Genomic DNA, 16,458 nt, shown 5'->3' on the forward strand with positions numbered 1-16,458 from the left:
GTCACATGGACACAGTCACTGACCAGATAATAACAGAAGCCTTCCCGCTACTAGTCACATGGACACAGTCACTGACCGGATAATAACAGAAGCCTTCCCGTTACTAGTCACATGGACACAATCACTGACCGGATAATAACAGAAACCTTCCCTCTACTAGTCACATGGACACAGTCACTGACCGGATAATAACAGAAGCCTTCCCGCTACTAGTCACATGGACACACTCACTGACCGGATAATAACAGAAGCCTTCCCGCTACTAGTCACATGGAAACAGTCACTGACCGGATAATAACAGAAGCCTTCCCGCTACTAGTCACATGGAAACAGTCACTGACCGGATAATAACAGAAGCCTTCCCGCTACTAGTCACATGGAAACAGTCACTGACCGGATAATAACAGAAGCCTTCCCGCTACCAGTCACATGGACACAGTCACTGACCGGATAATAACAGAAGCCTTCCCGCTACCAGTCACATGGACACAGTCACTGACCGGATAATAACAGAAGCCTTCCCGCTACCAGTCACATGGACACAGTCACTGACCGGATAATAACAGAAGCCTTCCCGCTACTAGTCACATGGAAACAGTCACTGACCAGATAATAACAGAAGCCTTCCCGCTACCAGTCACATGGACACAGTCACTGACCAGATAATAACAGAAGCCTTCCCGCTACTAGTCACATGGACACAGTCACTGACCAGATAATAACAGAAGCCTTCCCGCTACTAGTCACATGGACATAGTCACTGACCGGATAATAACAGAAGCCTTCCCGCTACCAGTCACATGGACACAGTCACTGACCGGAAAATAACAGAAGCCTTTTCGCTACCAGTCACATGGACACAGTCACTGACCGGAAAATAACAGAAGCCTTTTCGCTACCAGTCACACGGACACAGTCACTGACCGGATAATGACAGAAGCCTTCCCGCTACTAGTCACATGGACACAGTCACTGACCAGATAATAACAGAAGCCTTCCCGCTACTAGTCACATGGACACAGTCACTGACCAGATAATAACAGAAGCCTTCCCGCTACTAGTCACATGGACACAGTCACTGACCGGATAATAACAGAAGCCTTCCCGTTACTAGTCACATGGACACAATCACTGACCGGATAATAACAGAAGCCTTCCCGTTACTAGTCACATGGACACAATCACTGACCGGATAATAACAGAAACCTTCCCTCTACTAGTCACATGGACACAGTCACTGACCGGATAATAACAGAAGCCTTCCCGCTACCAGTCACATGGAAACGGACACTGACCGGATAATAACAGAAGCCTTCCCGTTACCAGTCACATGGACACAGTCACTGACCGGATAATAACAGAAGCCTTCCCGCTACCAGTCACATGGACACAGTCACTGACCGGAAAATAACAGAAGCCTTTTCGCTACCAGTCACATGGACACAGTCACTGACCGGAAAATAACAGAAGCCTTTTCGCTACCAGTCACATGGACACAGTCACTGACCGGATAATAACAGAAGCCTTCCCGCTACCAGTCACATGGACACAGTCACTGACCGGATAATAACAGAAGCCTTCCCGCTACCAGTCACATGGACACAGTCACTGACCGGATAATAACAGAAGCCTTCCCGCTACCAGTCACATGGAAACGGACACTGACCGGATAATAACAGAAGCCTTTCCGTTACCAGTCACATGGACACAGTCACTGACCGGATAATAACAGAAGCCTTCCCGCTACCAGTCACATGGACACAGTCACTGACCGGATAATAACAGAAGCCTTCCCGCTACCAGTCACATGGACACAGTCACTGACCGGATAATAACAGAAGCCTTCCCGTTACTAGTCACATGGACACAGTCACTATCCGGATAATAACAGAAGCCTTCCCGCTACTAGTCACATGGACACAGTCACTGACCGGATAATAACAGAAGCCTTCCCGCTACCAGTCACATGGACACAGTCACTGACCGGATAATAACAGAAGCCTTCCCACTACCAGTCACATGGACACAGTCACTGACCGTATAATAACAGAAGCCTTCCCGCTGCTAGTCACATGGAAACAGTCACTGACCGGATAATAACAGAAGTCTTCCCGTTACTAGTCACATGGACACAGTCACTGACCGGATAATAACAGAAGACTTCCCACTACCAGTCACATGGACACAGTCACTGACCGGATAATAACAGAAGCCTTCCCGCTACCGGTCACATGGACACAGTCACTGACCGGATAATAACAGAAGCCTTCCCGCTACTAGTCACATGGACATAGTCACTGACCGGATAATAACAGAAGCCTTCCCGCTACCAGTCACATGGACATAGTCACTGACCGGATAATAACAGAAGCCTTCCCGCTACCAGTCACATGGACATAGTCACTGACCGGATAATAACAGAAGCCTTCCCGCTACTAGTCACATGGACACAGTCACTGACCGGATAATAACAGAAGCCTTCCCGCTACTAGTCACATGGAAACAGTCACTGACCGGATAATAACAGAAGCCTTCCCGCTACTAGTCACATGGAAACAGTCACTGACCGGATAATAACAGAAGCCTTCCCGCTACTAGTCACATGGAAACAGTCACTGACCGGATAATAACAGAAGCCTTCCCGCTACCAGTCACATGGACACAGTCACTGACCGGATAATAACAGAAGCCTTCCCGCTACCAGTCACATGGACACAGTCACTGACCGGATAATAACAGAAGCCTTCCCGCTACCAGTCACATGGACACAGTCACTGACCGGAAAATAACAGAAGCCTTTTCGCTACCAGTCACATGGACACAGTCACTGACCGGAAAATAACAGAAGCCTTTTCGCTACCAGTCACATGGACACAGTCACTGACCGGATAATGACAGAAGCCTTCCCGCTACTAGTCACATGGACACAGTCACTGACCAGATAATAACAGAAGCCTTCCCGCTACTAGTCACATGGACACAGTCACTGACCAGATAATAACAGAAGCCTTCCCGCTACTAGTCACATGGACACAGTCACTGACCGGATAATAACAGAAGCCTTCCCGCTACTAGTCACATGGACACAGTCACTGACCGGATAATAACAGAAGCCTTCCCGCTACTAGTCACATGGACACAGTCACTGACCGGATAATAACAGAAGCCTTCCCGTTACTAGTCACATGGACACAATCACTGACCGGATAATAACAGAAACCTTCCCTCTACTAGTCACATGGACACAGTCACTGACCGGATAATAACAGAAGCCTTCCCGTTACTAGTCACATGGACACAATCACTGACCGGATAATAACAGAAGCCTTCCCGCTACCGGTCACATGGACACAGTCACTGACCGGATAATAACAGAAGCCTTCCCGCTACTAGTCACATGGACATAGTCACTGACCGGATAATAACAGAAGCCTTCCCGCTACCAGTCACATGGACATAGTCACTGACCGGATAATAACAGAAGCCTTCCCGCTACTAGTCACATGGAAACAGTCACTGACCGGATAATAACAGAAGCCTTCCCGCTACTAGTCACATGGAAACAGTCACTGACCGGATAATAACAGAAGCCTTCCCGCTACCAGTCACATGGACACAGTCACTGACCGGATAATAACAGAAGCCTTCCCGCTACCAGTCACATGGACACAGTCACTGACCGGATAATAACAGAAGCCTTCCCGCTACCAGTCACATGGAAACAGTCACTGACCAGATAATAACAGAAGCCTTCCCGCTACCAGTCACATGTACACAGTCACTGACCGGATAATAACAGAAGCCTTCCCGCTACTAGTCACATGGACACAGTCACTGACCAGATAATAACAGAAGCCTTCCCGCTACTAGTCACATGGACACAGTCACTGACCAGATAATAACAGAAGCCTTCCCGCTACTAGTCACATGGACATAGTCACTGACCGGATAATAACAGAAGCCTTCCCGCTACCAGTCACATGGACACAGTCACTGACCGGAAAATAACAGAAGCCTTTTCGCTACCAGTCACATGGACACAGTCACTGACCGGAAAATAACAGAAGCCTTTTCGCTACCAGTCACATGGACACAGTCACTGACCGGATAATGACAGAAGCCTTCCCGCTACTAGTCACATGGACACAGTCACTGACCAGATAATAACAGAAGCCTTCCCGCTACTAGTCACATGGACACAGTCACTGACCAGATAATAACAGAAGCCTTCCCGCTACTAGTCACATGGACACAGTCACTGACCGGATAATAACAGAAGCCTTCCCGTTACTAGTCACATGGACACAATCACTGACCGGATAATAACAGAAGCCTTCCCGTTACTAGTCACATGGACACAATCACTGACCGGATAATAACAGAAACCTTCCCTCTACTAGTCACATGGACACAGTCACTGACCGGATAATAACAGAAGCCTTCCCGCTACCAGTCACATGGAAACGGACACTGACCGGATAATAACAGAAGCCTTCCCGTTACCAGTCACATGGACACAGTCACTGACCGGATAATAACAGAAGCCTTCCCGCTACCAGTCACATGGACACAGTCACTGACCGGAAAATAACAGAAGCCTTTTCGCTACCAGTCACATGGACACAGTCACTGACCGGAAAATAACAGAAGCCTTTTCGCTACCAGTCACATGGACACAGTCACTGACCGGATAATAACAGAAGCCTTCCCGCTACCAGTCACATGGACACAGTCACTGACCGGATAATAACAGAAGCCTTCCCGCTACCAGTCACATGGACACAGTCACTGACCGGATAATAACAGAAGCCTTCCCGCTACCAGTCACATGGACACAGTCACTGACCGGATAATAACAGAAGCCTTCCCGTTACTAGTCACATGGACACAGTCACTATCCGGATAATAACAGAAGCCTTCCCGCTACTAGTCACATGGACACAGTCACTGACCGGATAATAACAGAAGCCTTCCCGCTACCAGTCACATGGACACAGTCACTGACCGTATAATAACAGAAGCCTTCCCGCTACCAGTCACATGGACACAGTCACTGACCGTATAATAACAGAAGCCTTCCCGCTGCTAGTCACATGGAAACAGTCACTGACCGGATAATAACAGAAGCCTTCCCGCTACTAGTCACATGGACACAGTCACTGACCGGATAATAACAGAAGTCTTCCCGTTACTAGTCACATGGACACAGTCACTGACCGGATAATAACAGAAGACTTCCCGCTACCAGTCACATGGACACAGTCACTGACCGGATAATAACAGAAGCCTTCCCGCTACCGGTCACATGGACACAGTCACTGACCGGATAATAACAGAAGCCTTCCCGCTACTAGTCACATGGACATAGTCACTGACCGGATAATAACAGAAGCCTTCCCGCTACCAGTCACATGGACATAGTCACTGACCGGATAATAACAGAAGCCTTCCCGCTACCAGTCACATGGACATAGTCACTGACCGGATAATAACAGAAGCCTTCCCGCTACTAGTCACATGGACACAGTCACTGACCGGATAATAACAGAAGCCTTCCCGCTACTAGTCACATGGAAACAGTCACTGACCGGATAATAACAGAAGCCTTCCCGCTACTAGTCACATGGAAACAGTCACTGACCGGATAATAACAGAAGCCTTCCCGCTACTAGTCACATGGAAACAGTCACTGACCGGATAATAACAGAAGCCTTCCCGCTACTAGTCACATGGACACAGTCACTGACCGGATAATAACAGAAGCCTTCCCGCTACCAGTCACATGGACACAGTCACTGACCGGATAATAACAGAAGCCTTCCCGCTACTAGTCACATGGAAACAGTCACTGACCAGATAATAACAGAAGCCTTCCCGCTACCAGTCACATGTACACAGTCACTGACCGGATAATAACAGAAGCCTTCCCGCTACTAGTCACATGGACACAGTCACTGACCAGATAATAACAGAAGCCTTCCCGCTACTAGTCACATGGACACAGTCACTGACCAGATAATACCAGAAGCCTTCCCGCTACTAGTCACATGGACACAGTCACTGACCGGATAATAACAGAAGCCTTCCCGTTACTAGTCACATGGACACAATCACTGACCGGATAATAACAGAAACCTTCCCTCTACTAGTCACATGGACACAGTCACTGACCGGATAATAACAGAAACCTTCCCTCTACTAGTCACATGGACACAGTCACTGACCGGATAATAACAGAAGCCTTCCCGCTACCAGTCACATGGACACACTCACTGACCGGATAATAACAGAAGCCTTCCCACTACTAGTCACATGGACCTAGTCACTGACCGGATAATAACAGTAGCCTTCCCGCTACTAGTCACATGGACACAATCACTGACCGGATAATAACAGAAGCCTTCCCGCTACTAGTCACATGGAAACAGTCACTGACCGGATAATAACAGAAGCCTTCCCGCTACTAGTCACATGGACGTAGTCACTGACCGGATAATAACAGAAGCCTTCCCGCTACCAGTCACATGGACATAGTCACTGACCGGATAGTAACAGAAGCCTTCCCGCTACTAGTCACATGGACATAGTCACTGACCGGATAATAACAGAAGCCTTCCCGCTACTAGTCACATGGACATAGTCACTGACTGGATAATAACAGAAGCCTTCCCGCTACCAGTCACATGGACACAGTCACTGACCGGATAATAACAGAAGCCTTCCCGCTACTAGTCACATGGACATAGTCACTGACCGGATAATAACAGAAGCCTTCCCGCTACTAGTCACATGGAAACAGTCACTGACCGGATAATAACAGAAGCCTTCCCGCTACTAGTCACATGGACGTCGTCACTGACCGGATAATAACAGAAGCCTTCCAGTTACTAGTCACATGGACACATTCACTGACCGGATAATAAAAGAAACCTTCCCGCTACTAGTCACATGGACACAGTCACTGACCGGAAAATAACAGAAGCCTTCCCGCTACTAGTCACATGGACACAGTCACTGACCGGATAATAACAGAAGCCTTCCCGCTACTAGTCACATGGACACAGTCACTGACCGGATAATAACAGAAGCCTTCCCGCTACTAGTCACATGGACACAGTCACTGACCGGATAATAACAGAAGCCTTCCCGCTACTAGTCACATGGACATAGTCACTGACCGGATAATAACAGAAGCCTTCCCGCTACCAGTCACATGGATACAGTCACTGACCGGAAAATAACAGAAGCCTTTTCGCTACCAGTCACATGGACACAGTCACTGACCGGAAAATAACAGAAGCCTTTTCGCTACCAGTCACATGGACACAGTCACTGACTGGATAATAACAGAAGCCTTCCCGCTACCAGTCACATAGACACAGTCACTGACCGGATAATAACAGAAGCCTTCCCGCTACTAGTCACATGGACACAGTCACTGACCGGATAATGACAGAAGCCTTCCCGCTACCAGTCACATGGACACAGTCACTGACTGGATAATAACAGAAGCCTTCCCGCTACCAGTCACATAGACACAGTCACTGACCGGATAATAACAGAAGCCTTCCCGCTACCAGTCACATGGACACAGTCACTGACCGGATAATAACAGAAGCCTTCCCGCTACTAGTCACATGGACATAGTCACTGACCGGTTAATAACAGAAGCCTTCCCGCTACTGGTCACATGGACACAGTCACTGACCGGATAATAACAGAAGCCTTCCCGCTACTAGTCACATGCACACAGTCACTGACCGGATAATGACAGAAGCCTTCCCGCTACCAGTCACATGGACACAGTCACTGACCGGATAATAACAGAAGCCTTCCCGCTACCAGTCACATGGACATAGTCACTGACCGGATAATAACAGAAGCCTTCCCGCTACTAGTCACATGGACACAGTCACTGACCGGATAATAACAGAAGCCTTCCCGTTACTAGTCACATGGACACAGTCACTGACCGGATAATAACAGAAGCCTTCCCGCTACCAGTCACATGGACACAGTCACTGACCGGATAATAACAGAAGCCTTCCCGCTACCAGTCACATGGACACAGTCACTGACCGGATAATAACAGAAGCCTTCCCGCTACTAGTCACATGGACATAGTCACTGACCGGATAATAACAGAAGCCTTCCCGCTACCAGTCACATGGACACAGTCACTGACCGGATAATAACAGAAGCCTTCCCGCTACTAGTCACATGGACACAGTCACTGACCGGATAATAACAGAAGCCTTCCCGCTACCAGTCACATGGAAACGGACACTGACCGGATAATAACAGAAGCCTTCCCGTTACCAGTCACATGGACACAGTCACTGACCGGATAATAACAGAAGCCTTCCCGCTACCAGTCACATGGACACAGTCACTGACCGGAAAATAACAGAAGCCTTTTCGCTACCAGTCACATGGACACAGTCACTGACCGGAAAATAACAGAAGCCTTTTCGCTACCAGTCACATGGACACAGTCACTGACCGGATAATGACAGAAGCCTTCCCGCTACTAGTCACATGGACACAGTCACTGACCAGATAATAACAGAAGCCTTCCCGCTACCAGTCACATGGACACAGTCACTGACCGGATAATAACAGAAGCCTTCCCGCTACCAGTCACATGGAAACGGACACTGACCGGATAATAACAGAAGCCTTCCCGCTACCAGTCACATGGACACACTCACTGACCGGATAATAACAGAAGCCTTCCCGTTACTAGTCACATGTACACAGTCACTATCCGGATAATAACAGAAGCCTTCCCGCTACTAGTCACATGGACACAGTCACTGACCGGATAATAACAGAAACCTTCCCGCTACCAGTCACATGGACACAGTCACTGACCGGATAATAACAGAAGCCTTCCCACTACTAGTCACATGGACACAGTCACTGACCGGATAATAACAGAAGCCTTCCCGTTACTAGTCACATGTACACAGTCACTGACCGGATAATAACAGAAGCCTTCCCGTTACCAGTCACATGGACACAGTCACTGACCGGATAATGACAGAAGCCTTCCCGCTACCAGTCACATGGACATAGTCACTGACCGGATAATAACAGAAGCCTTCCCGCTACCAGTCACATGGACACAGTCACTGACCAGATAATAACAGAAGCCTTCCCGCTACCAGTCACATGGACACAGTCACTGACCAGATAATAACAGAAGCCTTCCCGCTACCAGTCACATGGACATAGTCACTGACCGGATAATAACAGAAGCCTTCCCGCTACCAGTCACATGGACACAGTCACTGACCGGATAATAACTGAAGCCTTCCCGCTACCAGTCACATGGACACAGTCACTGACCGGATAATAACAGAAGCCTTCCCGCTACCAGTCACATGGACACAGTCACTGACCGGATAATAACAGAAGCCTTCCCGCTACTAGTCACATGGAAACAGTCACTGACCGGATAATAACAGAAGCCTTCCCGCTACCAGTCACATGGAAACGGACACTGACCGGATAATAACAGAAGCCTTCCCGCTACCAGTCACATGGACACAGTCACTGACCGGATAATAACAGAAGCCTTCCCGCTACCAGTCACATGGACACAGTCACTGACCGGATAATAACAGAAACCTTCCCGCTACCAGTCACATGGACACAGTCACTGACCGGATAATAACAGAAGCCTTCCCGCTACCAGTCACATGGACACAGTCACTGACCGGATAATAACAGAAGCCTTCCCGCTACCAGTCACATGGACACACTCACTGACCGGATAATAACAGAAGCCTTCCCGTTACTAGTCACATGTACACAGTCACTATCCGGATAATAACAGAAGCCTTCCCGCTACTAGTCACATGGACACAGTCACTGACCGGATAATAACAGAAACCTTCCCGCTACCAGTCACATGGACACAGTCACTGACCGGATAATAACAGAAGCCTTCCCGCTACTAGTCACATGGACACAGTCACTGACCGGATAATGACAGAAGCCTTCCCGCTACCAGTCACATGGACACAGTCACTGACCGGATAATAACAGAAGCCTTCCCACTACTAGTCACATGGACACAGTCACTGACCGGATAATGACAGAAGCCTTCCCGCTACCAGTCACATGGACATAGTCACTGACCGGATAATAACAGAAGCCTTCCCGCTACCAGTCACATGGACACAGTCACTGACCAGATAATAACAGAAGCCTTCCCGCTACCAGTCACATGGACACAGTCACTGACCAGATAATAACAGAAGCCTTCCCGCTACCAGTCACATGGACATAGTCACTGACCGGATAATAACAGAAGCCTTCCCGCTACCAGTCACATGGACACAGTCACTGACCGGATAATAACTGAAGCCTTCCCGCTACCAGTCACATGGACACAGTCACTGACCGGATAATAACAGAAGCCTTCCCGCTACTAGTCACATGGACACAGTCACTGACCGGATAATGACAGAAGCCTTCCCGCTACCAGTCACATGGACACAGTCACTGACCAGATAATAACAGAAGCCTTCCCGCTACCAGTCACATGGACATAGTCACTGACCGGATAATAACAGAAGCCTTCCCGCTACCAGTCACATGGACACAGTCACTGACCGGATAATAACTGAAGCCTTCCCGCTACTTGTCACATGGACACAGTCACTGACCGGATAATAACAGAAGCCTTCCCGCTACTAGTCACATGGACACAGTCACTGACCGGATAATGACAGAAGCCTTCCCGCTACCAGTCACATGGACATAGTCACTGACCGGATAATAACAGAAGCCTTCCCACTACTAGTCACATGGACACAGTCACTGACCGGATAATGACAGAAGCCTTCCCGCTACCAGTCACATGGACATAGTCACTGACCGGATAATAACAGAAGCCTTCCCGCTACTAGTCACATGTACACAGTCACTGACCGGATAATAACAGAAGCCTTCCCGTTACTAGTCACATGGACACAGTCACTGACCGGATAATAACAGAAGCCTTCCCGCTACTAGTCACATGGACATAGTCACTGACCGGATAATAACAGAAGCCTTCCCACTACTAGTCACATGGACACAGTCACTGACCGGATAATAACAGAAGCCTTCCCGTTACTAGTCACATGGACACAGTCACTGACCGGATAATAACAGAAGCCTTCCCACTACTAGTCACATGGACACAGTCACTGACCGGATAATAACAGAAGCCTTCCCGCTACTAGTCACATGGACACAGTCACTGACCGGATAATAACAGAAGCCTTCCCGCTACTAGTCACATGGACACAGTCACTGACCGGATAATAACAGAAGCCTTCCCGCTACTAGTCACATGGACACAGTCACTGACCGGATAATAACAGAAGCCTTCCCGTTACTAGTCACATGGACACAGTCACTGACCGGATAATAACAGAAGAGCAGATCACACTGACAAATGTAATATCCAACATCTCATGTTCTATCAGAGTATAGTGAGACCATCACCGCATCCCACCCTGTCGCTGGAGACCATCACCACCCCAAGCACCGTATCCCACCCTGTCGCTGGAGACCATCACCACCCTAAGCACCGCATTCCACCCTGTTGCTGGAGACCATCACCACCCCAAGCACTGCATCCCGCCCAGCCCTGTCGCTGGTGACCATCACACCCCAAGCACCGCATCCCGCCCTGCCCCATCGCTGGAGACCACCAATTCCCAAGCACCGCATCCCGCCCAGCACCGTCGCTGGAGGCCATCACCACCCCAAGCACCGCATCCCGCCCAGCCCCGTCGCTGGAGACCATCACTGCGGTCTGTACGCACCTGGCAGCAGCTCTCCTCGGTCTAGCAGTCTTCGCACACTTCCTGCGCTACTGCCTTGGTATGCGATATGCCATTTCTTGTACTGTGTACACGAGAGCCGCGGGCTGAGCCTGTGAGAGAGACAGGTGATGAAACCAGGACATGTGTAGAAATGCTACAGGCGCCTCTTCCACTACGTACCTGAGAGAGAAGCTGCACCAGCCGCCGGGCTCCGCATACTCCCGCAGGGGGTCTCCCCTCTTACTGTACATCTCCTCTCCCCGCAGCTTGTGACACGAGTCACAGTGGCACACACACGACCGGGAATCCTCCATGAAATAGCCATCTACCGGACAGGAGGACATCATGTAAGGGGGGTTGACAAAGGGGACACGCGTGTCAGAGGGGGTGACAGAGGGGACACGCATCGCGTAAGAGGGGGTGACAGAGGGAACACGCATCGCGTAAGAGGGGGTGACAGAGGGAACACGCATCGCGTAAGAGGGGGTGACAGAGGGAACACGCATCGCGTAAGAGGGGGTGACAGAGGGAACACGCATCGCGTAAGAGGGGGTGACAGAGGGAACACGCATCGCGTAAGAGGGGGTGACAGAGGGAACACGCATCGCGTAAGAGGGGGTGACAGGGGACACGCATCGCGTAAGAGGGGGTGTCACATAAGAGGGGGTGACAGAGGGGACACGCATCACGTAAGAGGGGGTGACAGAGGGGACATGCATCACGTAAGAGGGGGTGACAGAGGGGACACGCATCACGTAAGAGGGGGTGACAGAGGGGACACGCATCACGTAAGAGGGGGTGACAGAGGGGACACGCATCACGTAAGAGGGGGTGACAGAGGGGACACGCATCACGTAAGAGGGGGTGACAGGGGAAATGCATCACGTAAGAGGGGGTGACAAAGGGGACACTCATCACGTAAGAGGGGGTGACAGAGGGGACACGCATCACGTAAGAGGGGGTGACAGAGGGGACACGCATCACGTAAGAGGGGGTGACAGAGGGGACACGCATCACGTAAGAGGGGGTGACAAGAGGGGACACTCATCACGTAAGAGGTGGTGACAGAGGGGATACGCATCACTTAAGAGGGGACACGCATCACGTAAGAGGGGGTAACAGGGGACACGAATCACGTAAGAGGGGGTGACAGAGGGGAAATGCATCACATAAGAGGGGGTGACAAAGGGGACACTCATCACGTAAGAGGTGGTGACAGAGGGGATACGCATCACGTAAGAGGGGGTGACAGAGGGGACACTCATCACGTAAGAGGGGGTGACAGAGGGGAAATGCATCATGTAAGAGGGGGTGACAAAGGGGACACTCATCACGTAAGAGGTGGTGACAGAGGGGATACGCATCACTTAAGAGGGGACACGCATCACGTAAGAGGGGGTGACAGAGGGGACACGCAACACGTAAGAGGGGGTGACAGAGGGGACACGCATCACGTAAGAGGGGGTGACAGAGGGGACACGCATCACGTAAGAGGGGGTGACAGAGGAGAGGAGGACAGAGGATATATTCGGGCAGGTATACAGTACTGCGCAGTGCTGATCACCATAATGTTGGGCGATAATATACGGTATATGGAACGGGTGCAGAATTGGGAACATTATTTACATTAGTGGCTGAGACTGCGCCCTGTGTGTAACGTGGGGACAGGACACATGAAGGGGTGAGAGGGTCTTACCTGGCAGAAGCAGGAAATCCTTAAATCGGAGGCAGAGGGCAAGATATTCACAGCTCAGGAGGGCGAGAGGGTCAGCGGGCACCCAGCACAGGCTCTCCTTCACACCTAGGAAGAGGAGGGTGTTATCACTGCTGGGACAGGGCACCTTATCTATATACGACTAGCAGGAGGGCGAGAGGGTCAGCGGGCACCCAGCACAGGCTCTCCGTCACACCTAGGAAGAGGAGGGTGTTACCACTGCTGGGACAGGGCACCTTATCTATATACGACTAGCAGGAGGGCGAGAGGGTCAGCGGGCACCCAGCACAGGCTCTCCTTCACACCTAGGAAGAGGAGGGTGTTACCACTGCTGGGACAGGGCACCTTATCTATATACGACTAGCAGGAGGGCGAGAGGGTCAGCGGGCACCCAGCACAGGCTCTCCTTCACACCTAGGAAGAGGAGGGTGTTACCACTGCTGGGACAGGGCACCTTATCTATATACGACTAGCAGGAGGGCGAGAGGGTCAGCGGGCACCCAGCACAGGCTCTCCTTCACACCTAGGAAGAGGAGGGTGTTACCACTGCTGGGACAGGGCACCTTATCTATATACGACTAGCAGGAGGGCGAGAGAGTCAGCGGGCACCCAGCACAGGCTCTCCGTCACACCTAGGAAGAGGAGGGTGTTACCACTGCTGGGACAGGGCACCTTATCTATATACGACTAGCAGGAGGGCGAGAGGGTCAGCGGGCACCCAGCACAGGCTCTCCTTCACACCTAGGAAGAGGAGGGTGTTACCACTGCTGGGACAGGGCACCTTATCTATATACGACTAGCAGGAGGGCGAGAGGGTCAGCGGGCACCCAGCACAGGCTCTCCTTCACACCTAGGAAGAGGAGGGTGTTATCACTGCTGGGACAGGGCACCTTATCTATATACGACTAGCAGGAGGGCGAGAGGGTCAGCGGGCACCCAGCACAGGCTCTCCTTCACACAGAGGAAGAGGAGGGTGTTACCACTGCTGGGACAGGGCACCTTATCTATATATGACTAGCAGGAGGACGAGAGGGTCAGCGGGCACCCAGCACAGGCTCTCCTTCACACCTAGGAAGAGGAGGGTGTTACCACTGCTGGGACAGGGCACCTTATCTATATACGACTAGCAGGAGGGCGAGAGGGTCAGCGGGCACCCAGCACAGGCTCTCCTTCACACCTAGGAAGAGGAGGGTGTTACCACTGCTGGGACAGGGCACCTTATCTATATATGACTAGCAGGAGGACGAGAGGGTCAGCGGGCACCCAGCACAGGCTCTCCTTCACACCTAGGAAGAGGAGGGTGTTATCACTGCTGGGACAGGGCACCTTATCTATATACGACTAGCAGGAGGGCGAGAGGGTCAGCGGGCACCCAGCACAGGCTCTCCTTCACACCTAGGAAGAGGAGGGTGTTATCACTGCTGGGACAGGGCACCTTATCTATATACGACTAGCAGGAGGGCGAGAGGGTCAGCGGGCACCCAGCACAGGCTCTCCTTCACACCTAGGAAGAGGAGGGTGTTATCACTGCTGGGACAGGGCACCTTATCTATATATGACTAGCAGGAGGGCGAGAGGGTCAGCGGGCACCCAGCACAGGCTCTCCTTCACACAGAGGAAGAGGAGGGTGTTACCACTGCTGGGACAGGGCACCTTATCTATATACGACTAGCAGGAGGGCGAGAGGGTCAGCGGGCACCCAGCACAGGCTCTCCTTCACACCGAGGAAGAGGAGGGTATTACCACTGCTGGGACAGGGCACCTTATCTATATACGACTAGCAGGAGGGCGAGAGGGTCAGCGGGCACCCAGCACAGGCTCTCCTTCACACCTAGGAAGAGGAGGGTGTTACCACTGCTGGGACAGGGCACCTTATCTATATACGACTAGCAGGAGGGCGAGAGGGTCAGCGGGCACCCAGCACAGGCTCTCCTTCACACCGAGGAAGAGGAGGGTGTTACCACTGCTGGGACAGGGCACCTTATCTATATACGACTAGCAGGAGGGCGAGAGGGTCAGCGGGCACCCAGCACAGGTTCTCCGTCACACCTAGGAAGAGGAGGGTGTTACCACTGCTGGGACAGGGCACCTTATCTATATACGACTAGCAGGAGGGCGAGAGGGTCAGCGGGCACCCAGCACAGGCTCTCCTTCACACCGAGGAAGAGGAGGGTGTTACCACTGCTGGGACAGGGCACCTTATCTATATACGACTAGCAGGAGGGCGAGAGGGTCAGCGGGCACCCAGCACAGGCTCTCCTTCACACAGAGGAAGAGGAGGGTGTTACCACTGCTGGGACAGGGCACCTTATCTATATACGACTAGCAGGAGGACGAGAGGGTCAGCGGGCACCCAGCACAGGCTCTCCTTCACACCTAGGAAGAGGAGGGTGTTACCACTGCTGGGACAGGGCACCTTATCTATATACGACTAGCAGGAGGGCGAGAGGGTCAGCGGGCACCCGGCACAGGCTCTCCTTCACACCTAGGAAGAGGAGGGTGTTATCACTGCTGGGACAGGGCACCTTATCTATATACGACTAGCAGGAGGGCGAGAGGGTCAGCGGGCACCCAGCACAGGCTCTCCTTCACACCTAGGAAGAGGAGGGTGTTATCACTGCTGGGACAGGGCACCTTATCTATATACGACTAGCAGGAGGGCGAGAGGGTCAGCGGGCACCCAGCACAGGCTCTCCTTCACACCTAGGAAGAGGAGGGTGTTATCACTGCTGGGACAGGGCACCTTATCTATATACGACTAGCAGGAGGACGAGAGGGTCAGCGGGCACCCAGCACAGGCTCTCCGTCACACCTAGGAAGAGGAGGGTGTTACCACTGCTGGGACAGGGCACCTTATCTATATACGACTAGCAGGAGGGCGAGAGGGTCAGCGGGCACCCAGCACAGGCTCTCCTTCAC

At 51.5% G+C, this 16,458-nt stretch overlaps 1 protein-coding gene across 1 annotated transcript in view; it reads right to left on the reverse strand.

Annotated features, from left to right (window-relative positions):
* Positions 1–16,458, reverse strand: part of NEURL4 (neuralized E3 ubiquitin protein ligase 4) — a 228,071-nt gene that overhangs the window by 102,795 nt on the left and 108,818 nt on the right. Inside the window, exons 20-22 of the mRNA XM_063950431.1 lie at positions 13,522–13,626; positions 12,006–12,150; positions 11,826–11,935 (exon numbers count right to left, since the gene is read on the reverse strand). Coding sequence (XP_063806501.1) covers positions 11,826–11,935; positions 12,006–12,150; positions 13,522–13,626 — 360 coding nt within the window. The remainder of the gene's footprint in view (positions 1–11,825; positions 11,936–12,005; positions 12,151–13,521; positions 13,627–16,458) is intronic.

This window comes from Pseudophryne corroboree, assembly GCF_028390025.1.
Source record: "Pseudophryne corroboree isolate aPseCor3 chromosome 6 unlocalized genomic scaffold, aPseCor3.hap2 SUPER_6_unloc_3, whole genome shotgun sequence".
Classification (NCBI taxonomy): Eukaryota; Metazoa; Chordata; class Amphibia; order Anura; family Myobatrachidae; genus Pseudophryne; species Pseudophryne corroboree.